The 20,908-nt window shown below is 40.0% G+C and overlaps 2 protein-coding genes across 3 annotated transcripts in view; one reads left to right on the plus strand and one right to left on the minus strand.

Moving 5' to 3' along the window:
• Nucleotides 1-91: 91 nt before the first annotated feature.
• Nucleotides 92-14,543, plus strand: kiaa1328 (KIAA1328 ortholog). Of its 2 annotated transcripts, XM_023427841.2 has the most exons (12): nucleotides 92-171; nucleotides 627-662; nucleotides 770-1,050; nucleotides 1,240-1,340; nucleotides 1,525-1,640; nucleotides 6,780-6,904; nucleotides 7,981-8,375; nucleotides 8,519-8,737; nucleotides 8,978-9,073; nucleotides 9,247-9,347; nucleotides 9,605-9,713; nucleotides 13,778-14,543. In XM_023427841.2, the coding sequence occupies exons 1-12, from the start codon at nucleotides 117-119 to the stop codon at nucleotides 14,004-14,006; spliced, it is 1,863 nt and encodes a 620-aa protein (XP_023283609.1). In that variant the 5' UTR covers nucleotides 92-116; the 3' UTR covers nucleotides 14,007-14,543. The 2 variants fall into 2 exon arrangements, with proteins under 2 accessions (XP_023283609.1, XP_023283610.1); XM_023427842.2 differs by lacking the exon at nucleotides 8,978-9,073.
• A 52-nt stretch (nucleotides 14,544-14,595) lies between these two features.
• celf4 (CUGBP, Elav-like family member 4) overlaps nucleotides 14,596-20,908 on the minus strand; it is a 90,733-nt gene continuing 84,420 nt past the window's right edge. Inside the window, exon 14 of the mRNA XM_087179771.1 lies at nucleotides 14,596-19,564. The gene's annotated coding sequence lies outside the window, so the exon portion shown is untranslated. The remainder of the gene's footprint in view (nucleotides 19,565-20,908) is intronic.

Here is a 20,908-nt window from a genome sequence, read left to right on the forward strand (position 1 = left end):
AGAAAGCCGCCTTTCTGCATCATAACCAATTGGCTCTTAAGTTGTAACAGAGAGGCGGGACTACGATTCCTTAGCAACGCGCTTGGCTCCCAGGGAGTGGTGGCGGTTGATTCAACATGGCGGCAGGGGCAACTAAAAGTGGAAGTTCGGGGATATTTTGGATGAAAAGTGGTATACTTACTTTTACTGAACTACATTAACATTATTGTCCTGTGTATATTCGTGCTTATCTTATTGGGAGACATGAAACAAACAGAATATCACAATTACTACTTCTGTGTCAATGCTGGGATGTTGTTATTTCTGGGGGAGTGCGAGCTAGTTAGCTGCGTGTGGTGTTAAGGTTAACTTGGCGTTACCTCTTTTAAGTTACTTTAATCTATTTTATGTTGAAACTCGGTGGTAAAAGTATTAATACTTGCTCATTACCAGTCAGCCCTGTGGGTTTTCCGAGTGCTGCTGAGCTCAACATAACGCTAAGGCCATCTACAGTAGAAAGCTATCGCTTTGTTTTCTTGCTACGTAATTTTAATAGGGTGAAATGAAGCACATGCTTTACGAAGTTTCATTGAAGCTGTCTAAACGTTAACTTAAGTGTCTGTCCTCTCCTTGCCTTGTTCACCCAGTGTCAGATGAGGAGCAGCCCTTGGTGTTTGTTCCTGGTGAGTCTCAACGAGATTGTTTGAACAATTTCTGAACACAGCTCTGAAATAATTTTATGTAGGGTTACCACATGGGATCATCTTCTTCTGTCTTCCCACTGTGTCAGGAGTGGATGGAGAGGTGAAAACTCAGACCTCTTTCAGCCTGGGACCAGGCAACACCAGTACATTCAGTAAAAGAGGCACCAAAATGTGGGGAGCAGCCAGGCGTAGATCTGACTGCAAGAATGAAGCTACACTAAAGAAAGGTGGCAAGAAACAGGCTCACTTACAAAATGATCACTCTGAGGCTTATACCAAGGAAAAAGTGTCACTCCCTCACAGTGCTGCTGTGGCAATAGAGCACACACCTTCCCTTGCCTCTGACACGTTTCTCCCTTCATCACAGGTAAACTATTGTTTTGTGTGGGCTGTTTTCTCTGCCCTCCATAGATGTAAGATGAAATGTTTCATTATATGGAAGAAGGCATATTGATAATCTGAACAGAGAGCAAAGAAGGATGTATTGAAACTGGCAGAATTTCATCATTAGTCTCTGTTAATATTGTCTTATATTTGCTAACCATCCTTTGCACAGGTGTTTTCTGAGACCAGTGGAGCCAGGAGCCAGGTCTGTTTGAAGGACCTCTGTCCTGAAGATAAGCGCCGAATTGCAAACCTCATCGAAGAACTAGCCAGGTAGCCAGCAGTACATGAACTCCGAGATAGTGTTACTGTTAGTATGCATGTATAGAACAATTTAAAGTGACATCAGAGTGAGATGTTTTAATTTGTACTCCAGTATGTTTTCATCCTTTTACACTGGCATACATAACGTAGACCACTTATCCTTAAAATCTGTTCTTTATTTCCTGTTCTCCAGAGTGAGCGAGGAGAAAGAAGAGTCAGTGCAGCGTCTGAAAGATGAACAGGAAAATTTTGAACGCAAGATCCATCAGCTGGAGCAGCAGAACGTGATCATAGCACAGGAGAGAGAGAGTATCCTTTCAAAATAACAAAAACACAGCAGTGACTTAGACTGCATTTTTTTGCAGTGATGGGAGGGGTGATTTGTTGTATTTTTCATATTGTCTTTTCATGAAACATTAAATGTGCTATTGCAAATAGTACAGGTTCAAAGTAGAGTGGTGAATGACTGCAGTTCTGTTGAGCCACAGGGGCTGAAAACACTAGTTGTGTTTGAGCAATTTGTTTAATGTTGTAAAATGTGCTTCATGGTGTGTCGATTGCTATTTGGTATCTATACTACTACAGCTAATGCAAAATGGGATGCACTGTTATGGGGAAACCAGAGGTCTCTTGAGAGTTCCAGGGTATGATAGTTTTATCAGTGTGGAAAATGCTACTAAGATGCCTTTATAATGTATGCTTAAATTGTACAATAAGATGCACTTATTTTGAAATTGGAATGATGGTACTACAGTAGAATATGGTTTCTCCAGGCAATGTCGCTGATTACCACAACTTAAACCTAAAAGGACAAATTAGTAAAATAACCCACTATACACTCTGGCTGAAATAACTGTTGCCAACCCTGCATGATAAATGGTTGCCTGTTCTTGTAAGATGTCCTTCAAATTCCACTAATGATTTATTGCTGGCTTTATGGTTCTGGTGCTGTATGTGCTATTCTGTCCAATTGTCTGCAGGGGGCAATGTTGTCTTAGGTAAGGCCATATACTGACTTTGGCTAAGACCCTTCAATCTGATACAAAAGACAGACAAATAGAGTGGATGCATTTAAATTATTTGATGCTGCTGCAGTTGTCTTTTGCAAGTGCTTGTAGCTTATCCGCTGTTGTGTACAGAATCAATTTCATGGTTGGAGACATGGCCCACACCATCTAAATCATCTCATCATCCAAAGATGAATTTTGATATTTATTGAGAAGACTACTGTGTTTGCTTTCATCCTGTGTTTTTGTAACCCTCCTTCAATGCTGACTGTTAACTGTAGGATATTTCTCAGTCCCTCCTTACAAAATTTGATCAGGTTGGTCACCAGCTTCTTCTTGATTGTCTAGCGTGAGGTTAATGCTAGAGTTATAGCGATAGTATGCTGTTTATTGAACCCCACAACCCACCTACTGTCTTCATAACAATTCTGCTCAGGTCAGACCACATCATGGCCAGCAGTCAATTTAGGTTAAAAACACTGCGAAATATGAAGAGTAATTGACCCAGCTGGTAAATTGCACGATTGGCAACGGCGGCGGGGAAAATTAGGAAAGCACAACTCAATTAAAGGCACTTTGGCTCGGAGACTTGGCATTTACACCAAACTTCTAAACTCCATTAAAAAGGTATTTGAGAGGGAAAAGTGTTGGGATCCAAGCACCTCAGGGGGGATAACGCAGTCTTTTAAAGTGCGTGTAAGAGTCATGAAGGCTCTTCTCAGGCAGAAGGTTCCGGCACTTCTCTGAAAGGTTAAGGAGGCACCAAAGGCAAACACACTGAATGAGAGTCTTGTCAAGTCTAATTCCATTACGCCTCAGTTTATCTTATCTAACCAAGATTCAGAGTTGTCAGGTGTATAAAGAATGTAGGGCTATACCTTAGCCCCAAGCCACCAAGGATGAGAGGGAAATGGTACCCTTGATATTTGGGGTGTTCAGCTGACATTTGGAACAGACTGGCACACAGGACTGAATTTGTGTTTCAGAATGGAAGGATGCCTTTTGTACTTCAAAGCATGTTGGCATGGGCAGATGTCAAGGTGGCGTTACTAACGCGGTGCACAGTTCTACTCGCTGTATCCAGAACAAGGCACAGCAGGTGCGACAGCTAATGCCATTTATTGAGTTGAAACAATTGGAGGGAATCCTGAGGCCATAGAGAGAAGGGAATAACAGCCCTGTTAGGATATGTCATTAAATATACTACATGTTGTGATAGAGGATTACCAGAGCTAAATCCATTTTTACCCTCCCAGGTTTTGGATGGATGACATTTACAATGTGGAAATCTGGTTCTATCAAGTGTGCTTTTTGTGATAAGCATAACATCAGAAGATTGCTTCTGGAGAATTCTTAGTTCTTAGTTTTTTGGGAGAATAAGTCCCTAATATTCCTCGATGCCAACTTTCTCGCTGTATCGTACCTCTATTCTAGGAATGAGTGATGTATTTGGAGCCATGTGCAGTGTAAGGTGTGCTCTATTAGTGGTGTTAAAAAAAACAAAGTAAACTCTGCTCTAATCTGTTTCTTCCCATTGAAAGTTTACCTTCTGACCTTCTGCACAGCTAAGACATATGGTAGATGCTGTGGTTTTGACTTGCTGAACTGAGAACTTTTGAGCTGTCCATTCTGCTGAGCTAAATAATAACGAAGTCTTTATCCATGAAGAAGTTTTTCATAGAAACATGCTGAGCTGCTGTCATTTGAAGCTTAAGTTTAGCTTTGCAGATAAAGGTTATTGTTTGAACAGGTGCCTTAGCGTAAAGTTTATATTGTTGATTGAATCAGCTCAACTGCTGAATTGAATAGAAACAAATCAGACTGAACCAAGCGTGGGCTTCATGTGAAATAAATAAATGTATAATGCATTGAATCTTTGCTAAAATAATCAAAATTTAATTGAGTTGTTGGTACACCTTATACTCTGTATTGTGTTGAGGTTTGGCTTTGTGAATTGGGGGGCTTGTCTATATGCGTCATCTCGCAGTTGACATATTCTGTAGACATAATATACTTGTACAAATCCAATGTCTAATGATACAGCAAGACCCAAGTTAGTCTGAGCCCACTTTTTAGTTGTGATCATAACAGCGAGGATGTCTGAAAACGTTTCTTCTATATGTTTGCTCTACGAATTTTAAAGCCATTTTCAAAATAATTGTTAGCTGGCATGTTGTGTTATTTATTGGTTTGTGTGACTCACACTCATGTCTCTTCTCCAGATTCAGTAGTATTGAAGCAGTTATGTAAACTGTCTTCTTCTATTAATTCCCCGTCATTGCTTCCTTACACACACATTCATACACATCAGTCTCCTCCCCCGTTTCCCTCACATTCCTACTCAGGCTCAATCTGTTTGGCACAGTGTGTTAAAGCGGGCTTTAAAATATTCCCCCCTCTTGTGCAAATTTGTTCCACCTTGAAGTGGATTTCATTATTTCATTTGAGCCTCGGCCTGACAGGGAACTGAATCATTTTGACAGGCCCCGTCTGAAGCCTCTTCAACCCAAGCCCTTGATTCTGAGTATTTTTGGAGCAGGGGGGAGGAGTAAGTCATTGTTGGCACTTTGCAGCGCTGATGTAAACTAGGGGCTTGCCGAGTGCTTGGCCCCTATTGGCTGACATCCAAGGCTGTGGAGGAAGCATGTTTAGTGTAGCGACGGGCAGAGAGGTGGAATCTTATCAGTGTCACTCCACTCGGTTCAGATTACCTAGCGTTTGCTGTCGAGGGACTGCTTCAGCCTGTCAACACATTAACACACATTACCTTCATTTATGGCATTAGGATGCTCTGATGCTGCAGACCTGTTGGTACTATAGCACAGATAGACTTTATTTCGGTTTGTGCGTGGTCCTAACAATACCTGATTTGTATTGGGGCTTTGTATCCAGCATACTGTACTACATAATTGTGTCTAATGGGAAACATTTGTTTCAGGCATGAAAAATCGTGTGTAAATGTTTTTTTTTTTTTTTTTTTTTTTTTTTTTTTTTTTTTTTTTTTGCAAATCTGGTGAAATATGAGCAGCAGGCATTTTTTGACTCAACACACAACTCTCTATCTTAGATTGAGGTGAGGTGTAGCTGTATAAGCATATTCAGTATCTTTCCTTCAAGACCCTTATTCATGCTGCATAAATAGACCTCCCAGCACTGGTTTACATGATGTGATGTCCTTGTGATGTCCTTAAGTTTTCCATATAGAACTAGCTCCATGGACATTATCAGTGGAGCGGTAGAGGAGCCTTAGTTAGATGGAGGGTTCAATCAAAGTGTTTCCTCACATTTCCCAATGTTTATGGAAGCTGCTGCATTGCATTTGTCTGGTGTCTGGTCCTCAATTCAAAGTCATCTCTGCTCTCTTCTCTTTCCCTCTGTTTCATTTCCGCAGCCTGATTGAAGTCTTCTAACGACCAAAGTGTTTTCTTATGGAGTGTTCCGCCAACTATTCCTTCAATAGGACTCTACTTTGAACTTTGATTTTCTCTTAAAATAGGGGCTTTTTTTCAAAAGGATGCTGAGAAACTCATCAGCTGTGGGAGCAGGGCCACCATCATAAAAAGATATGACCTGGAGGAACACACTTTATGGTCGGCTTTGGTGGAAGTGTGTGCACTACTTGCTTTATTGTTGTGTTTGTGTGTGGGCTGTTTTAGAGTGCAGGTGGGGAATTTTTGCTCTCATGTCTTGTTTTGTTTGTGTGCTCTAGAAAGTCAGGGAGTCAGACTGAGGTTGATTATTGAATGTGTGAGTGTGTCTGTGTGTAGTCTCTCCATTCTCGTGCTCATTATCTTTGTATATGCTGGTGTGGAGTGGTGCTGCCACTGTCATTAGTGGGCTCCTGAGGCGCAGCAGTAGTTCCGCTCCAGATTAGTTTTCTTGTGTCTGCCAGCTCTCTGTCTGGCAGATAGCCTGGCACGGCACTGCCCAGCTCAGCTCAACACAGCTTGGCCCGACCCAGATGGCGAACGCTCTGTGCCACAACAACAACTTTGATTTTGCTGGCCTCCTCTCCTTCTGTTTTCAACTTTGCTATTCACCCTACTTTTCTGGTCCAATGTGTAATTGATTGCAGAAACAAGGGTTTAATTCAGATTGTCAATCTAAACCCAGGAATTTTTTTCCCTATAAATGAATAAGAGAAATTTATCCCTTAACAAAGTGGCTATTGCGTACAAAGTTACATTCTCAGTAGAGCCACAGTGGATTCACTTTTGGAAGGCATGTAGTTTGGATAGTTTTAATTTTTACTTTGTAAAGCTATTTCCTTTTATCAAAATATTTAAGCCTGCATCTCTTTCAGCCACACATTTTCACCCACAATGTACTTTTTCTCAGCTGAATCAATGGGCTTTAATGTTATAAGCAAAAGGTTCAGTTCTGTTGTGTTTAGTTTTGTTATTTTATAACTTTGTTAGTTACTTAACCATTGGTCCTCCAGGCATGCAGCAGCAGTACAGAGAGTGCCAGGAGCTGCTTGGGCTCTACCAACAATACCTTTCCCAGCAACAGGCGAAACTCAATGAGTCCATTGCCCAGCTCAGTCAGGCGCCAGCCCACAGCAAGGTACTGTATGGGTAAGACTGGGTGTGTGGTAGGTTGTAGCAGGTGCATATGCACTGGAAGATGTAGAGTAAAAATGATGGTTGTGTGCCAATGGGTCCCACATTCATGGAACCCCCCCGTTTGCCATCCATCAGTCACTTGGGCGCAAAAACATTCACTGGAAAGACATGCAACAGCACATTGTTCCATGGCCAAGTGCCACAACATTGTATAACACATCACTAAAGAAGTCCACTTCAGTCACTGGTTCTGTATGACTGCAATGTAGTGAAAACTCTCTCAAGGTGACACTTTCAAAGTGAAGACGCCTCTCTGGCTTCAGACTCTGTAAGAATAGATGACTTGGCCAACCTCATTGTCCCGCGGTGGCTCTGAGTAATGTGTGTTTCCCTGCTCTCTGACCCTCAGCAAATTAGTCACAGTCTCTTCCCCAGTCAACTATAAGATGGGCTTTCCTCCCTATGTTTATCTCATAATGTTCCTGACCTTGGCTTACCTGCCAGTTATGCTCAGTTGAAAATTGTCCCCTTAAGCCTGTGGCCAATGTCCAGTTTACAGTTTTAATGGATGATTTGCATTTGTGCTGCTATAAAGCCCAGCCCTAACACCATGTCTATACAAGCTGTGTAGTGAAAGCATCACATTAGCAGAGCAGCAGCAGTTTGAGTCCTGCGTCAGTGTCTACACAGGATGAGTTCTGCTGCGTACGTCATCTGCATGTTGGCAGCGCTCAGAGCCCAACACGCATCACTGTAGTTACGAGCATAAAATAGAACAAAATAGACTTGAAACCTAAAAAGATGCTTCAAGTCACAGTAACCACATTAAGGGCAAGTGATAATGTGAGCAGCTCTTGCAGGCACACGGGGGAAAGCTTTTACTGCACATAGCAACATGCGCAAATTAGGTTGATAAGTGAGCAATTCAGTATTGGTAAATTTTGCTGTGTAGCCCAGTGCTACATTAGGGTTTTATGGAGCAGTCTAATGTTTTTGGCTGAAATACTCCCATCAATTTTTCAGAGGCTTCCTAAATTGGCCAAAATGCATTTGTTGTCCTCTTTGTTCTCTGTCCAGGTGCTCAGTAGTGAGGAAGCCCGCAGCAGAACATCTACTAGCAGAGCTAATGGCTCCCTCTATGATGGTTCATACCTCAGCTATGCTGCTACCCAAGCAAATCAACCTCAAGTTCGCAGAAGTGGGGATGGAGGAAGAGGAGCAGTACAAACTTTGGGCAACCCTACTTCTCTTTCCTGTGTTAGTGAGTTCAGTCCATCCGATGGGCCAATCAATGAGCATAGGATTTACAAAAGGGAGTGCAGGGAGCCACACCCAGAGCCCTGCCACAGATATGAGCACTGTCAAGGTAGTGGTCAAGACAGTGGCTATGGAACACAGCAACGGAGAAGGGATAATAGCTCTCATCTAGAGAATGGCCACCATGACACCTTGAACCAACATGAGTGTGAGAGGTACAGTAATACTCTATGCAGTCATGATCATCCCAGATGATTACATTATTTTTCTGTAGTTTTAGTAAAATTGTGAACTTTATCATGACACAAACAAGAAGACTGTTAGGATATTAAACTAAAGAATGTGTAATTACACATAGATTCCAGTGTGGGGCTGCTATGGGCTCGGAGGCCAAGGAAGCCCTGACTAGGCCTCTACTGGGTCATGAGGACTGGGAGGAGAAGAGACATCAGCTGCTGCTGCAGAAGATGCAGTTGGAGATGGAGAGAGAGAGGCTGCAGGCACGGCTTGATGAGCAGGAGGAGAGGCTCAACAGACAGAAACAACAGCTCTGTCAGTCGCGTCTTGATCACAGCAGGTAAAATACAGAAGCCAAAGATATTAACCGTATGTGGTAACACTACTAACTAACATTCGGGGGAATAAGTTGATAGTAAGTTCAAGTAGTTAGTTGTTAGAGAGGATAGTTAGGGCTTGGACAGAAATAACTACCTATCAATGTTCAGTCCCTTTTTTCTTTTTCCTCGAACTTCCTCAGTGTCATTGCAGACTTGTGGAACCTACAGTTTCTCTTTTTCCTTTCCTATATTCTTGTTAGGTTTCAACAAGCTACTCAGGCTGAGGTCAGCAGCTCAAACATTAGGAAAGGAGATCCACAGCTGGATGGTCCCTCCCACCAAGATTTACCCTCCAGGTAAACCACATAGACCAATAGACAGGAAGACAGACACTCAAACTGCAACTACTCTTGTCAGAATCTCTCTCTCTATCTTTTGCACACACCTTACAAATATACACAATTCACATATGCACATCCTCAAATCACACATGAAAGGCATCTTAATATGTTGTGTCTGTGGTCTGCAGTGTGCGTGGAGATGCAGAGGTGCATCCTACGGAACAGAACTTGCCTGACCAATGCTCACAACCTGTAGCTGCTCCTCTAGATAATGGTATGCAGACACATGGTGAGTTGTACTCTTTGATTTTCAGTTATTCAGAATTATTCGCTTATGGTTTACAGATAGAGGAACATCTCAGCTCAAACCATATCATACTTAAGCCTGTCAAGAGTGAGATTTTCTTCAGTGTTTATTTTAGTACTTCCATATGCATGTAAAACTAAATGTATCATGACGGTAATCATTAAAACTGTCTTGCCTGCAATGCGGTCAGACTTCCTGCTCCCTCTGATATAACACTCCTGTCTTCCAATTCTCAACAGAGGCCTTAGAGCGGTCCAGAAGGGACATGGCCACGTCTCCTGCAAAATCCCCTGTGAGCCTGTGTAAGCCCACCTCAGTATCCCTGATACCTGAGACCCCCGAGGCCAGGTAACACATCTTCACTTAACATCAGTGAACCATTTAATAATTATTTACCATTTATTTCATAGTTTATGGTGCAGTGCTATTTATTATACTGGATCAACAGAAGGAAAATGGCAAACATTAGCTAATCTAGTAATATTAGTTTTCATGGACTCCTAAATGCAATTGATGTCTTTCCTCTAGTTCTCAAAAGAATATTAACAATATTGCAGCACATAAATATAATAAAAAGTTTAAGTTTGAATTGTGAAGCTTTCCCTTGGCTTACAGTTGCTCCAGTGTTAGAGGCTAAATGATGACTTTCCTTAGACTGGCTAACTTTTCGAGCTGTGAGAAGCTAAATGAAGCTTTTTACTGGGCTAGCTAGCGCTGTGGCCAGCCTGTCAGGAGACATGCTGCGTTCCATTAGTCGGCCTAGCAGGGACCCTGCAGCAGGTGTAATTGAACAGACTTCTGGATGCACACACTGCCCTCCCCTCTCTCTCTGCCACAGTAAAGAGACAGAAAAAGCAAGAGTGAGGGAGAGATGTTAAAAGTGTGTATGAGGTTGAGTGAGGTGTGAGTGCATTGGATAAAGTGAGAAATAGGAAGCGAGGAAAGTTAGAGCAGGTTGAGATGGATAGAAATGGAAATGGTGAGAAAGACGTAAGAGGGGAGAGGGGTTTTGGGGACAGGGATGAATCACTGATTGTAAGCATCAGACTTTCCTAAAAGGGAAAGGACATTCATTACCTTTTTTCTTACACCCTTTACACAGACTGGTAATTAAAGTGACTGTGTGTCGTCTTACCGTGTGTGTGCGTGTGCATTTGCCTGCCTCTGCTGGAGCACTTCTAAATTGCTGTGGAATTGTAAATGCACAAAAATATCTGATGCTGAGCAGCAATTTTTAACGGTGTTGCTACAAACCTTTAATTTTCAAAATCATTATTCCTAAAGTGGCTCCAAATTTTTCTTGTGTAATGTCAGATTTCCTTTTGTGAAAGTGGTGGTTGATGGGAGATACAGTAAGACACCGCCCACCCTCCTTGTTCTAAAGGATACTTCTTCAAAACAGCTCAAAGTTTACAACTTCTGATGAGTAACTCTTAAACAAAGCAGCACGTGGTCCAAGTTGAACTGTGAGCTCCGGCAGATGCCCATAAATTCCAGCAGGGGACCTTGGGTATCAGATCTTATTACCATCCATTTACACCTCCAAAGCCTATTAAAATTGTTGGACTCTTAGCTACACACAGTGTTATTTTTTACTGCCAGTAATGAGGAAGTCTGCCTCTCAGATGCCCTTTGTAATTTTTTTTTTTTCAACATGTTTTTAATGTGCATCTCCTCAGCTAGCTGTAATCCTTTGGTAATCCACTGATTTGGATTAGACATATGTCTTTTTGTAGTTGCTGTCCAAAAATCAGTGAATAAAAATAGATAGAAAAGATAAATAAATGAGATGATAATAAATGAGATAAATACAATACTGTATTTTGTGATTCTTAGCAAATTTTTAGTCCGTAGAGTAACAAAGACCTTGTCAATTACCTACTTGTTATTTTGATTTTTTTGCTTTCAATCTCATCAGCAGTCCAAGCTATTTCCAAATATAATGAACAATGTAGAAACAATAATCTGGTAAACGAGATTAAATAAAGCAGCTTCCTTTAGTCAAGAAAAGTCTATTTTAGTGTAAGATTTGGCATGTTACACAAACCCTTTTCTCTCACTTGGCAACAACATGCACATGCACCTCGTGACCATCTAATCTTAACCAATTCAATCTTGATGTGGAAATTGCAAAACGAAGCTGGGGTTAACATTAAGTGACCTTCTTAATCCTTTCATGAATCCTGTGCTAGTTAGTAATGAGACAGTTCCAGTGCACCCCGCCCATCTCATCTCCATCCTTCCTGCCATTGCCCGCCTGCTATTGATTGGTTGGGAAATTGACATGCGGGATATATGCAGTGGCCATTATAGGTTTTTTATCTTACTGTTTGGACTGCAAATGAAAAGGGGCGCCGAGGCGAGACGGCTATCTTTAATGAAAGAGAGGAGCCAAATAAGCAGTGAAAGTTACGAGTGGGAAGAAGGTGGTGGTTTATCTGGCCTGGCAGAGCTAGAAAAAGAGACACATCATAATGGTGCATTGGGAGGAAGAAGCCCAAAGGTTTTATTTAAAGCACTTAAAAGTATTTGAAGGTAGAATTATTTGTTTTAGAGTAGTTGTGATGAGACTTTATTTGATTTTTTTTATTTTTTTATTTTTTTTTTTTTACAGTGACAGAAACTTGCGTTCCTGTTGTTCATGCACTTTCTCTGTATACATGTAGCAGTAAAAGAGATTTTCCAGGACTCTTGAGGGATATTAATATTGAGCAGCAGTTCACAACTTTACCTTACACAAACTGGAGCCAAGAAATTAAGTTCTTTGTTGCAATGTATACCCCTCTGAAAATCTATTGGCATTCTCTCTAGCCCTTGTGCAGTCTCTGTGCCATGCCACCCCCCACCCCACCCGCCACCATTCCCCCTATTCCTGCCCAAACTGTACCCCTACCCCCCGCACTCCCCCTTGTTATAGATTGTGACCGCCGGTAAGTGATGCATTATTCATTACCAACATGTCGTTTGTTGATGGATGGCTGTTTGAGAGCCCTGTCCGTTAAATAAATCAACAAATAAAAATGCAAATTCTCACATTTCGAGAGAAGGAACCCAGCCAAAGTCCCTCCCCCACATTCCCTCTCTGCCTTCCTCTCTATCCACAAAGCTGTACTCGCTTCCAGTCTCTGTCTTACAAGCAGACACATACAATATCTCGCTCGTGGGCTCTCTCTCTCTCTCTCTCTTTCTTTCTCTGTCTCTCTCTTTATCTTTCTCTGTCTCTCTGTCTGTCTCTCTGTCTCTCTCTTTCTCTCTGTCTCTCTCTCTCCTTTGCTGCTTCTGACAGACAGGAGACCAAATGAGGAAGACAGATTTACTTACTTGAGCTTCAGTCTCTTTTTGTCATCAATTATCATCCCTCGGCTAACTTCACGCTCATTCACTTTCTCTTCCTCACGCTCAAACATGTGAATACATTGGTTCATGTTGCTTAAGCAAAACATAGCCTTTTAAAGCTTTTCAGCTGCTGATATATGCTGCCTGCCTCAAGTCAGTGTGAAAACCTGACATATCAAGGTCTATAGTTACGTGTGGAGGAACACAAATGCACTCGATTGGAAGTTGCACCAGTGTGTCTGCTTGCTGACCACCCACATGCATATCAACAAGTACACGCCAAAGATTGCCCTTACCTGGGAGAGCTGTGTTCGGAGCTGCACGATGCAAATCGATGCAGCTTTAAACGAGCAGAGAATTATGTTAGCAACATCAGTGGAGCGTGCTTTAAAGAATTCATGTTTTGTATCTGGAATGGCCGTTGTCGACTGTGTATACACTGAATAATTTATCAAGCCAGCCAGACTGAGGGATTGAATCTCTATTAGCTTAATCTCCCCCGTTTTGGTTTATTTATTTCACTGCACATTCCCTCATTTCTATTCCAGGGGAGAAAGCACCGGGTTCTCCTCCTCTTTTTCTCTCAGCCCTGCAAGAAACTGTTTTTCTGCCGGGACGCCCCAGTGGTTCTGACTTTTTAAGGCTGCTTGTTAGGGTTTAGTTGTTACTTTGGCAAGGAAGATTTTGTTAATATTTCGAAGAGAGATTTGCTTTCATATTGTCTGGGTTAACAAGTAAGAAATGTGAATGACAAATATTTGAGAACAAACGTTTAAACTCCAAGTAGACTTTAGCCTTGTGCACGTCTGTTGTTGTCCCCTTGACTTTGCACCTTTTCTGCTTCACTTTGAGGGTAAATAGTGTAGCTGGTGGTCTTTTTGTGCATTTCTCTGTTAAAATGAAACAGTGCGAGGATGCTCATTTACAACATTGCCTGTCTACAGGGCTCCACTGGGTTCTGTATTATAAATATACCCTGTACCAATTCAACTTTGGAAACAAGCTGAGGTCACATGTGGAAAAAAGAAACTGAATCAAGCAACAAAAACCTTGCAAAGTTTTCCTTATTTTTTCAGGTTGGACTTTTCTGTGGTTGAGTTATTGGATGTCTTTAGTCCTGTCTCTGCTCCTGAGCAAAGCAAGCTGTCCACTCGAAGGACCAAAATGACACAACGTAGGCCGGCCCTTGCTACCCCCAAACCAGTGGGCAGAACCCTGCTTGCCCCTTCAAGGCCTCATCTCCAAAGTACCCAGCAAGATCTGGAGGAAAGCCAAATACTGGAGGATATTTTCTTCATTTGCTGACGAGGAAGAAAATGAGGAGCAGGAACAAAAAACAATCCAGTCACTTGATATTTTCCTGTTTGGACTCAACCTTTAAAATTTAAATTTTCTATTGACATTCTAAATCAGAATGATCATGATGTTGTAGAACGAGATCTTGTTATTCTGTAATTTTTAATACAAATAAACAATTATTTATTCAGAATTGGTTATGACTCTAGTTTTTAATTGAGATCTTCTGTTGGCACTGGAAGAAAACTTTACCACTGAGCTACGTTGATTGTCTCTGAAGACCTTGATGGTACAAATGCTAAATGAACCTTATGACACACAATTGGACATTGTGAATCCAACTAAAATGTATTATCCATAAATTATGTAACCTCAGTGATTCACCACAAGCATACAGTCAGTTGTTTCATGGCCTATCCTGTGACTGCATTTCAAGGAAATCCGTTTATATCCATTATCTGTTTATGAGATAAACTGTTGATGACATATCACCTTCAAATTGGGGATAATTTTGGTAGTCTCAGAATAAAATACAATAAAATGTGAGTGATCTTGTATTGATAAGTTACTACCAGTAATTATGACACGACACAAGGCACTTTATTCTAGACTGTGCTTTATTATTGGGCTAAGCTGAGACGCATCATTCATTTAAAATTACAAAAAAAGACTCCAGGGGACCAGAGACTGGTGCAGTCTGGAGAGACGGGGGCGGGAGCCTAAAGCGCACTGCCCAATCAGAAGCTTAGCTCATCAGGAACCTGGCAAAGCTTAATAAGCAACATTCATTTCCCCACCCTCCATATGTGCTGAAATTGGGAAACAGATTTCCAGAATACTTTGAAAACCATATGAAGTAAAATGTGATTCTAGCAACTCTACTGAGCTTGAGAAATAAAACCATTGACAACAGCGCTGAAGAAATGATAGTAACTCAATATTTTCTTTGATGAGATAGTGCAGTTTTCATTGAATTTTGCTCTTGGTAGAACACATCAGTTGAACAAGATCAGAGCTCTGTCAAACAATACAAAGCAGGATGGGAAAATAGAAGGAGAGCTATAAGGTTTTTGAAATCAGGCCTCGTAATCAAGCAGTTAATCAGGGATCAACAATAAATCAGACATTAGCTCATTACAAATTAGCAGCAACTTATAGTGACCTCAAGGCATATGTTTTGTTGAATACATATCTGATTGAGCAGTTGGTTTAAGAGGGAGTGTTTAACTAGGAATCATTTCAACTTTGTTAAGTACTTACAATATGGAGGCAAATGGAACTCAAAATCAAAAGGGGAAACTTCCAATCAGCATCTTTTTAACAATCTTTTAACAAAGCTAACTTTTTTCTTCTTTTTTTTTTTTTTTTTTTTAGAACAGAACATATGAATTAATAATTACAAATATACATAAGGCTTTAGTATTGTACTGCATTGTTTTGAATAGTTATCAGCAACAGAAAAATGTAAAATCAGTCTTTAAAGTTGTTGAAATCAGAATTTTGCCAAATACTTAAAGTGGTAATATGTGGTGTAGTGATACCAAGTAACACTTAGAAGCAACAGATGAAATAATAGAGCTCAGATCTTGAGTCAAACAGCACAAAGAAATAAATACATAATCACAAATAAATAAATAAATAAATAAATAAATAAATAAACATAAATAAATGATTAAAATCTGTCTTTGACATCACTTGGTCAATAGGAGCATTTTTCTCCGTCATCAAAGAAGTGCTGAAGGCATGGTCCTGCAGACAGGAACAATGATCATCTGTGGACCACAACAGTGGCCCATGCATGTTATATAAAAACTATTTGGTCACGTACCAACTCATAGAAAAATAATGCCATGAAAGCATGCATATCATCTCAGACATGACTTATAAATAAATATCTAAACAAATAGATAAATGAATAGAACCCATCAAAGTATTTTTTTTTTTTTTATAAAATAGGTCAATGTGTGTCTAAGCTCTAACTGAGGTCAATGCTCTCCCTGACTGTATTCTGGATAAATGCCTTGGTCAGGTCCTACAGTTTGTACCGTATCCTAGCGACTATTTTTTTTTTTTTTTTTTGTACCTGGTTTTAATGAGCATTATCATGTTTTCATTCATATATTTTTTTTTTAAGTATTTAAAGTACTTTATCCAGTCCTTGTAGATAGAAGTAAAAGTCCTATAAAATATGCAAACCTATGTACAGAGGAAAACAGAGCAAAAAAAGAAACAATTTACAGTATATTCATCGGTTTATGTATATATTTATATATATATATTTATATTCAAACTTCTGCTCTGTTTCTTGTTGTTTTTGAACCACTATACTTTGTTTTACTTTTCTCATGTAAACTTGCAGCTTAAAGTTGGAGCAAATGAGGATGAGGTGCTTGACATTCTGTTTCCCGTGGTCGTTCTGCTTCCCCTTTCCTATTTCACTGGACATGGAAACATGGGCTCGGTTCGGTGAAAGACATGAGTGATTGCTCAAACAAACCATTAGAAAAGCACAGACCGTGTCGACACCTTTTTCAATTTTCTCAGAGCAGTGGGGGGCAGTCAAAGAGGGCACACAGTGTGGCGATCTGGGATACCAGACATATGACATTTAGCTTCAGTTGTTATTGTTAGCTCAGGTACATGTGCAAGACGTTTTGTACTAACCCACCACGGATACTGTCAGAGCAAAAAAATGATCATGATGGTCATCTGGCTTGCACTATATGCCATGCTCAGGGCACTGTTATGTGGCACACACAAATAGACGCATCCTGGGATGGGATTGTGGCGTCTTTTAGCCTCTCTGGATTTGGTAGGTAAATGTTAAATTATGCAATCTGCTAAAAAGGTTAGACACAGACATTAGGGAAATGGCATAATGAGCAGTTTACAGGAAAACTAGTAACAGCACCCAACAGGAAGCATTGTCTTCCAAAGTGTCATATAGCCTTATAAATATTCATAAACATAAATATTCATTGACTGATCTGCACCACCTGAATGTGTGTTGAACGCAGGGTCCGATAAATCCAAGTCTGTTGACCTTTTGCAGGTATGTAGTAGGTGTTCATACCATTTTTGTAGACCATTATGAGAAACTGTACGCTAAAGCAATATGAAACCAGCCTCTGTGATACAGCAGTTGTAATGAATAAATGGCTTTTCACACTTATTGCTTCATTTTACAGTTTCATTATGCTTTTATGTTTATATTTAACTGTATCACCACATATAACATAAGGCAATATAACATCTTCTAAAGGATATGCTTCATGTCAAGTATTACCAGCAGAGATCCACACATTAACTGCTGGATGGGAAAGTACATAAAACCTTCTCCCTTATTCTGTTCAGTGGGAAGCCAGCTCTCTAATTATAACATATTCATCAATATTACATCACCTTCATAACCATTAAAACCTAATGTCAGGTTCAGTAATCTCAATCACTTCTCTTATCAAGCCATTTCAGTCGCAATCCTGAACTTTACCCTAGTTTTGACTCCAGCCAGTGGAACGTAGTCTCAGGTGCCCTGCACACAGCTTTGATAGTTAGTACCTGTGCTAACAGGTTACCTAATGCCCGCTTTTATCTGACGTGTAATTGCATGAGTCTACATTAGTTCTAAATGCATTTTTTTGTTCTCCAAAGACAATGAAGGACCAACAGTGGTTGTACTGTTTGTTATATTGGACATGCACTGAAGCTCTCTACACGGCTGAAAAATGATATGGATCTGGCTGTAGTTTTGACATCATAATAGCGCATTGGCTGCTTGCAGTAAAGTGTGTTAAGTTTTTTTTTTTTTTCTTTGTTTTCTGAGAGCACAGTGCTTGATGGCAGATTCTGCAGGTGACAAGGCACACCTTGACATGGTGACAGCCCATACGCTACATGCACTTTACTGAATGCAAAAGAGAGCAAGGGTTGTGAGACGTAATCATTTTGGTTCAAGTTTCAAAGAGAAGTTTGTGTGTGTGAGCATGTTTGTGTTGTGTTTGTGTGTTTGTGTCTGTGTAAGCTCAAAAGATATGTTTGGAATAGAGTCGAAGATAATTGTCCTTTTCCTCTAAAATCATTTAGCCTGATTCTCTTAAAGCCTGCTACTTAGATGTGGCTTTTTGCATTTTCAGATAATATTTACACCATATGTGTACTCTCACACATGTATCTTTTAGCAATATATTGTGTGTCAGCATATAGGTAATCAGAGATAGGAATGCCTGCAGTTTTGGGAGCTGCCAGATTTGCGATTCTTCCCAAGCAGAGCAATGTTTCAAACTCCAGCTAAAATCTACAAAAAATTACAGCTCAACATAGTCAGTAGCCGTTCTATATACATACACACATATATAAAATATGTGCATATAAATACATATATTTGTTTGTGATTAATATCTATTTATCCATATATACTGTATATATGAATACATTTGCTTGAATGCTTGTTATACATATATATGTACTGCAAATATAAACAAGTTCATATATTTCAAACGTTTCTGATGTTATTCTATCTATGAGGTTAGGATGTCAAGTTAAAAAAGATAAGGCTGTGATACGGAGCAGCCCCTCCCATGCACTCGCCATCCCTCCCAAGACAAAATGAGAAGAGAAAAAAATAAACATTTTGAGTAATTGTAAACTAGCGAAGTGAGAGACCCCATTTGGTCATCTGAAATAGTTTTGCCTGTATTCAAAAAGCATATCAGCAATATATATGTATATATACATGTGTTGTATATATTCGAAATGTACACTTCTTTTAAGTGCAACTCCTCAACCAGTTAACACTGACTGAAAGAGATGCAGTGGTCCGAGTATGTTAGAGCTACAAGTCCTCAGCAATAAAAATGTTTGGTCTTTTGGTCCCTAAAACAACTAAGGAATGACAGGTAAGACTCCCTGGAGACCGTTGCTATGGCTCTCCTTGGCAACGGTATCCCCTGGAAACGGACAGGCACTCCGAGCTAAAGATGGCCATCCCAAATCGAAGCCAATTTGTGTCCTGAAAATATCACATTCCCTACATAAGTTCTGTCTCTGGGAATTTGTCCCTTCTTGTTTCAAGCCTTATAAATTGGTCTTCAAAAGTCAATTGCCCCAAACTCAAACCATCTTACAGAAAGATCTCCTACGGCAATCCTCTATTCAGTTTTTAAAAAGTTTGTTTTGTTCTTGTTGGACTTTTGACATCCATATTCCCTTTAAGAGTTCAGTGGGGTTGGTCATTGTAAGTAGATTTGATACAGTTTCTTTTACTTTTTTTCCCTTTGTTCAAGTAAAAGTTTTTGTGGTCCAGAAAAGGTAGCTGTCATTCAAGCAGGGTTTTGTGGGGAAAGAGGTGTGTATATGTGTGCAGAAGAAAAAGGTCCTGGGGCTAACCAGGCTGGTACAAATTCTCTCTGAGTTCCAAAGTTTTAGTACATCCAAAAGGAGGTGTCCTTGACTTGGTCATCGCTCTCTCTCTCTCCTCTGTTTCTGAAGCAGCCTCAGTGGTCCAGATGTTGAGTGTGCACTCAGTGGCGCGTAGCAAGTAGTCAACATATGATTCAGCTCAAGAAAACCTGGAAAGCACAGAAGAATTAGGAATCATTTTAGTCAAATAATCAAGTAAAATGTGTTTTATGCTCATTAAAGTATTGTAAAGCGTACAACTTTAGGGGGCTAAACACTTTTAGCCATGTTAGTGACATGGCTCCAGAGATGGCTATATCGATCTGTCAGTCAGTTTGACAGAAATATCTCAACAACTATTGAATGGATTGCCATCAGATTTTGTAAAAAACATTCATGGTCACCAGAGCATGAATCCTACTGACTTCTGTGTCCGCACAACTTTTCCTTTGGCACCATCATCAGATTTACATCTTTAGTTTTTAATCAAATATCTCAACAACTCTGAGATGAATGTGCATGAAATTTGATAGACAGATATTCACAGTGCCCAGAAGATGAATCCCAATGACTAATGCTAATTCCCGGATTCCATTCATCCACCCCACATTTGGGGTTCCCAGAGGATGACTCCCATTGACAGTGATTGATTGGCTTTTCCTTTAGTGTCACTAAAAATATTTAAGTGAGATGTTGCAAAAGCTATTGGGTGAATTATTTGGTACTAACATTCATGTCCCTCTCGGATGAATTGTAATCACTATACTTTTAATCTAGCCCCATCATCTGTCCAATTCTTTGGCCAAAAAAAAAATCACTTTGATATTGGTAGTTATGTGTTTAAAGGACCTGTAATTATCCAACAATTATTTTTGGATAGGGTTTTTTTAATTAATTTTTTTAACTCAACTCTTTTAACTCAATTCAAAGAGACAGCTGGTCTTCCTGGGCTTAAACAAACATTTATTACAGGAGAGACTGAATTTCTACATTACATTTGAAAACTCAAGATAAGTTAATGGGGGAAATTCTTGATTTTAATGCAGATGTTTTTTGCATTTACTCGGTTAAAAGTTGCCAAAATATCATTCCTTATGTGTCCTTCTTTACGCTTGATACCTGCAGATGGACGGTGTGGCATACTTACAGGACACCTGGCTCTCTAAATTATCTTAGATAAACAAAGATCATTTTACTGAAGCAGTTTTGAAAACAGAAACAGTGTCATCCTGTGGTGGATTAATGTAGCTCCATGGCTTATGATGAAACAATTAAGTTTTCTTTTTTATATAAATTTAATTTAATCCTGTTTTTGAAATGATGAAGGGATTTTAACCGAGATACAACTCAACCCTCTTGTGTCAATAGAAGTTAAGCAGCACATAAGCCTGCAGTCTAAATATGGACCCATCAGTCTGATAACACTGTACGTTAATAGTGCATTATTATTATATTTGGATAAAATAACAGTAAAAGTGTTATTGGCAGATTCAATCTCTGGCAAGAAGAGGAGA

This window comes from Seriola lalandi, unplaced genomic scaffold, assembly GCF_002814215.2.
Source record: "Seriola lalandi dorsalis isolate HSWRI2012SDOR001 ecotype SW California unplaced genomic scaffold, Sedor1 jcf7180002054864, whole genome shotgun sequence".
In the NCBI taxonomy this organism is placed as follows: Eukaryota; Metazoa; Chordata; class Actinopteri; order Carangiformes; family Carangidae; genus Seriola; species Seriola lalandi.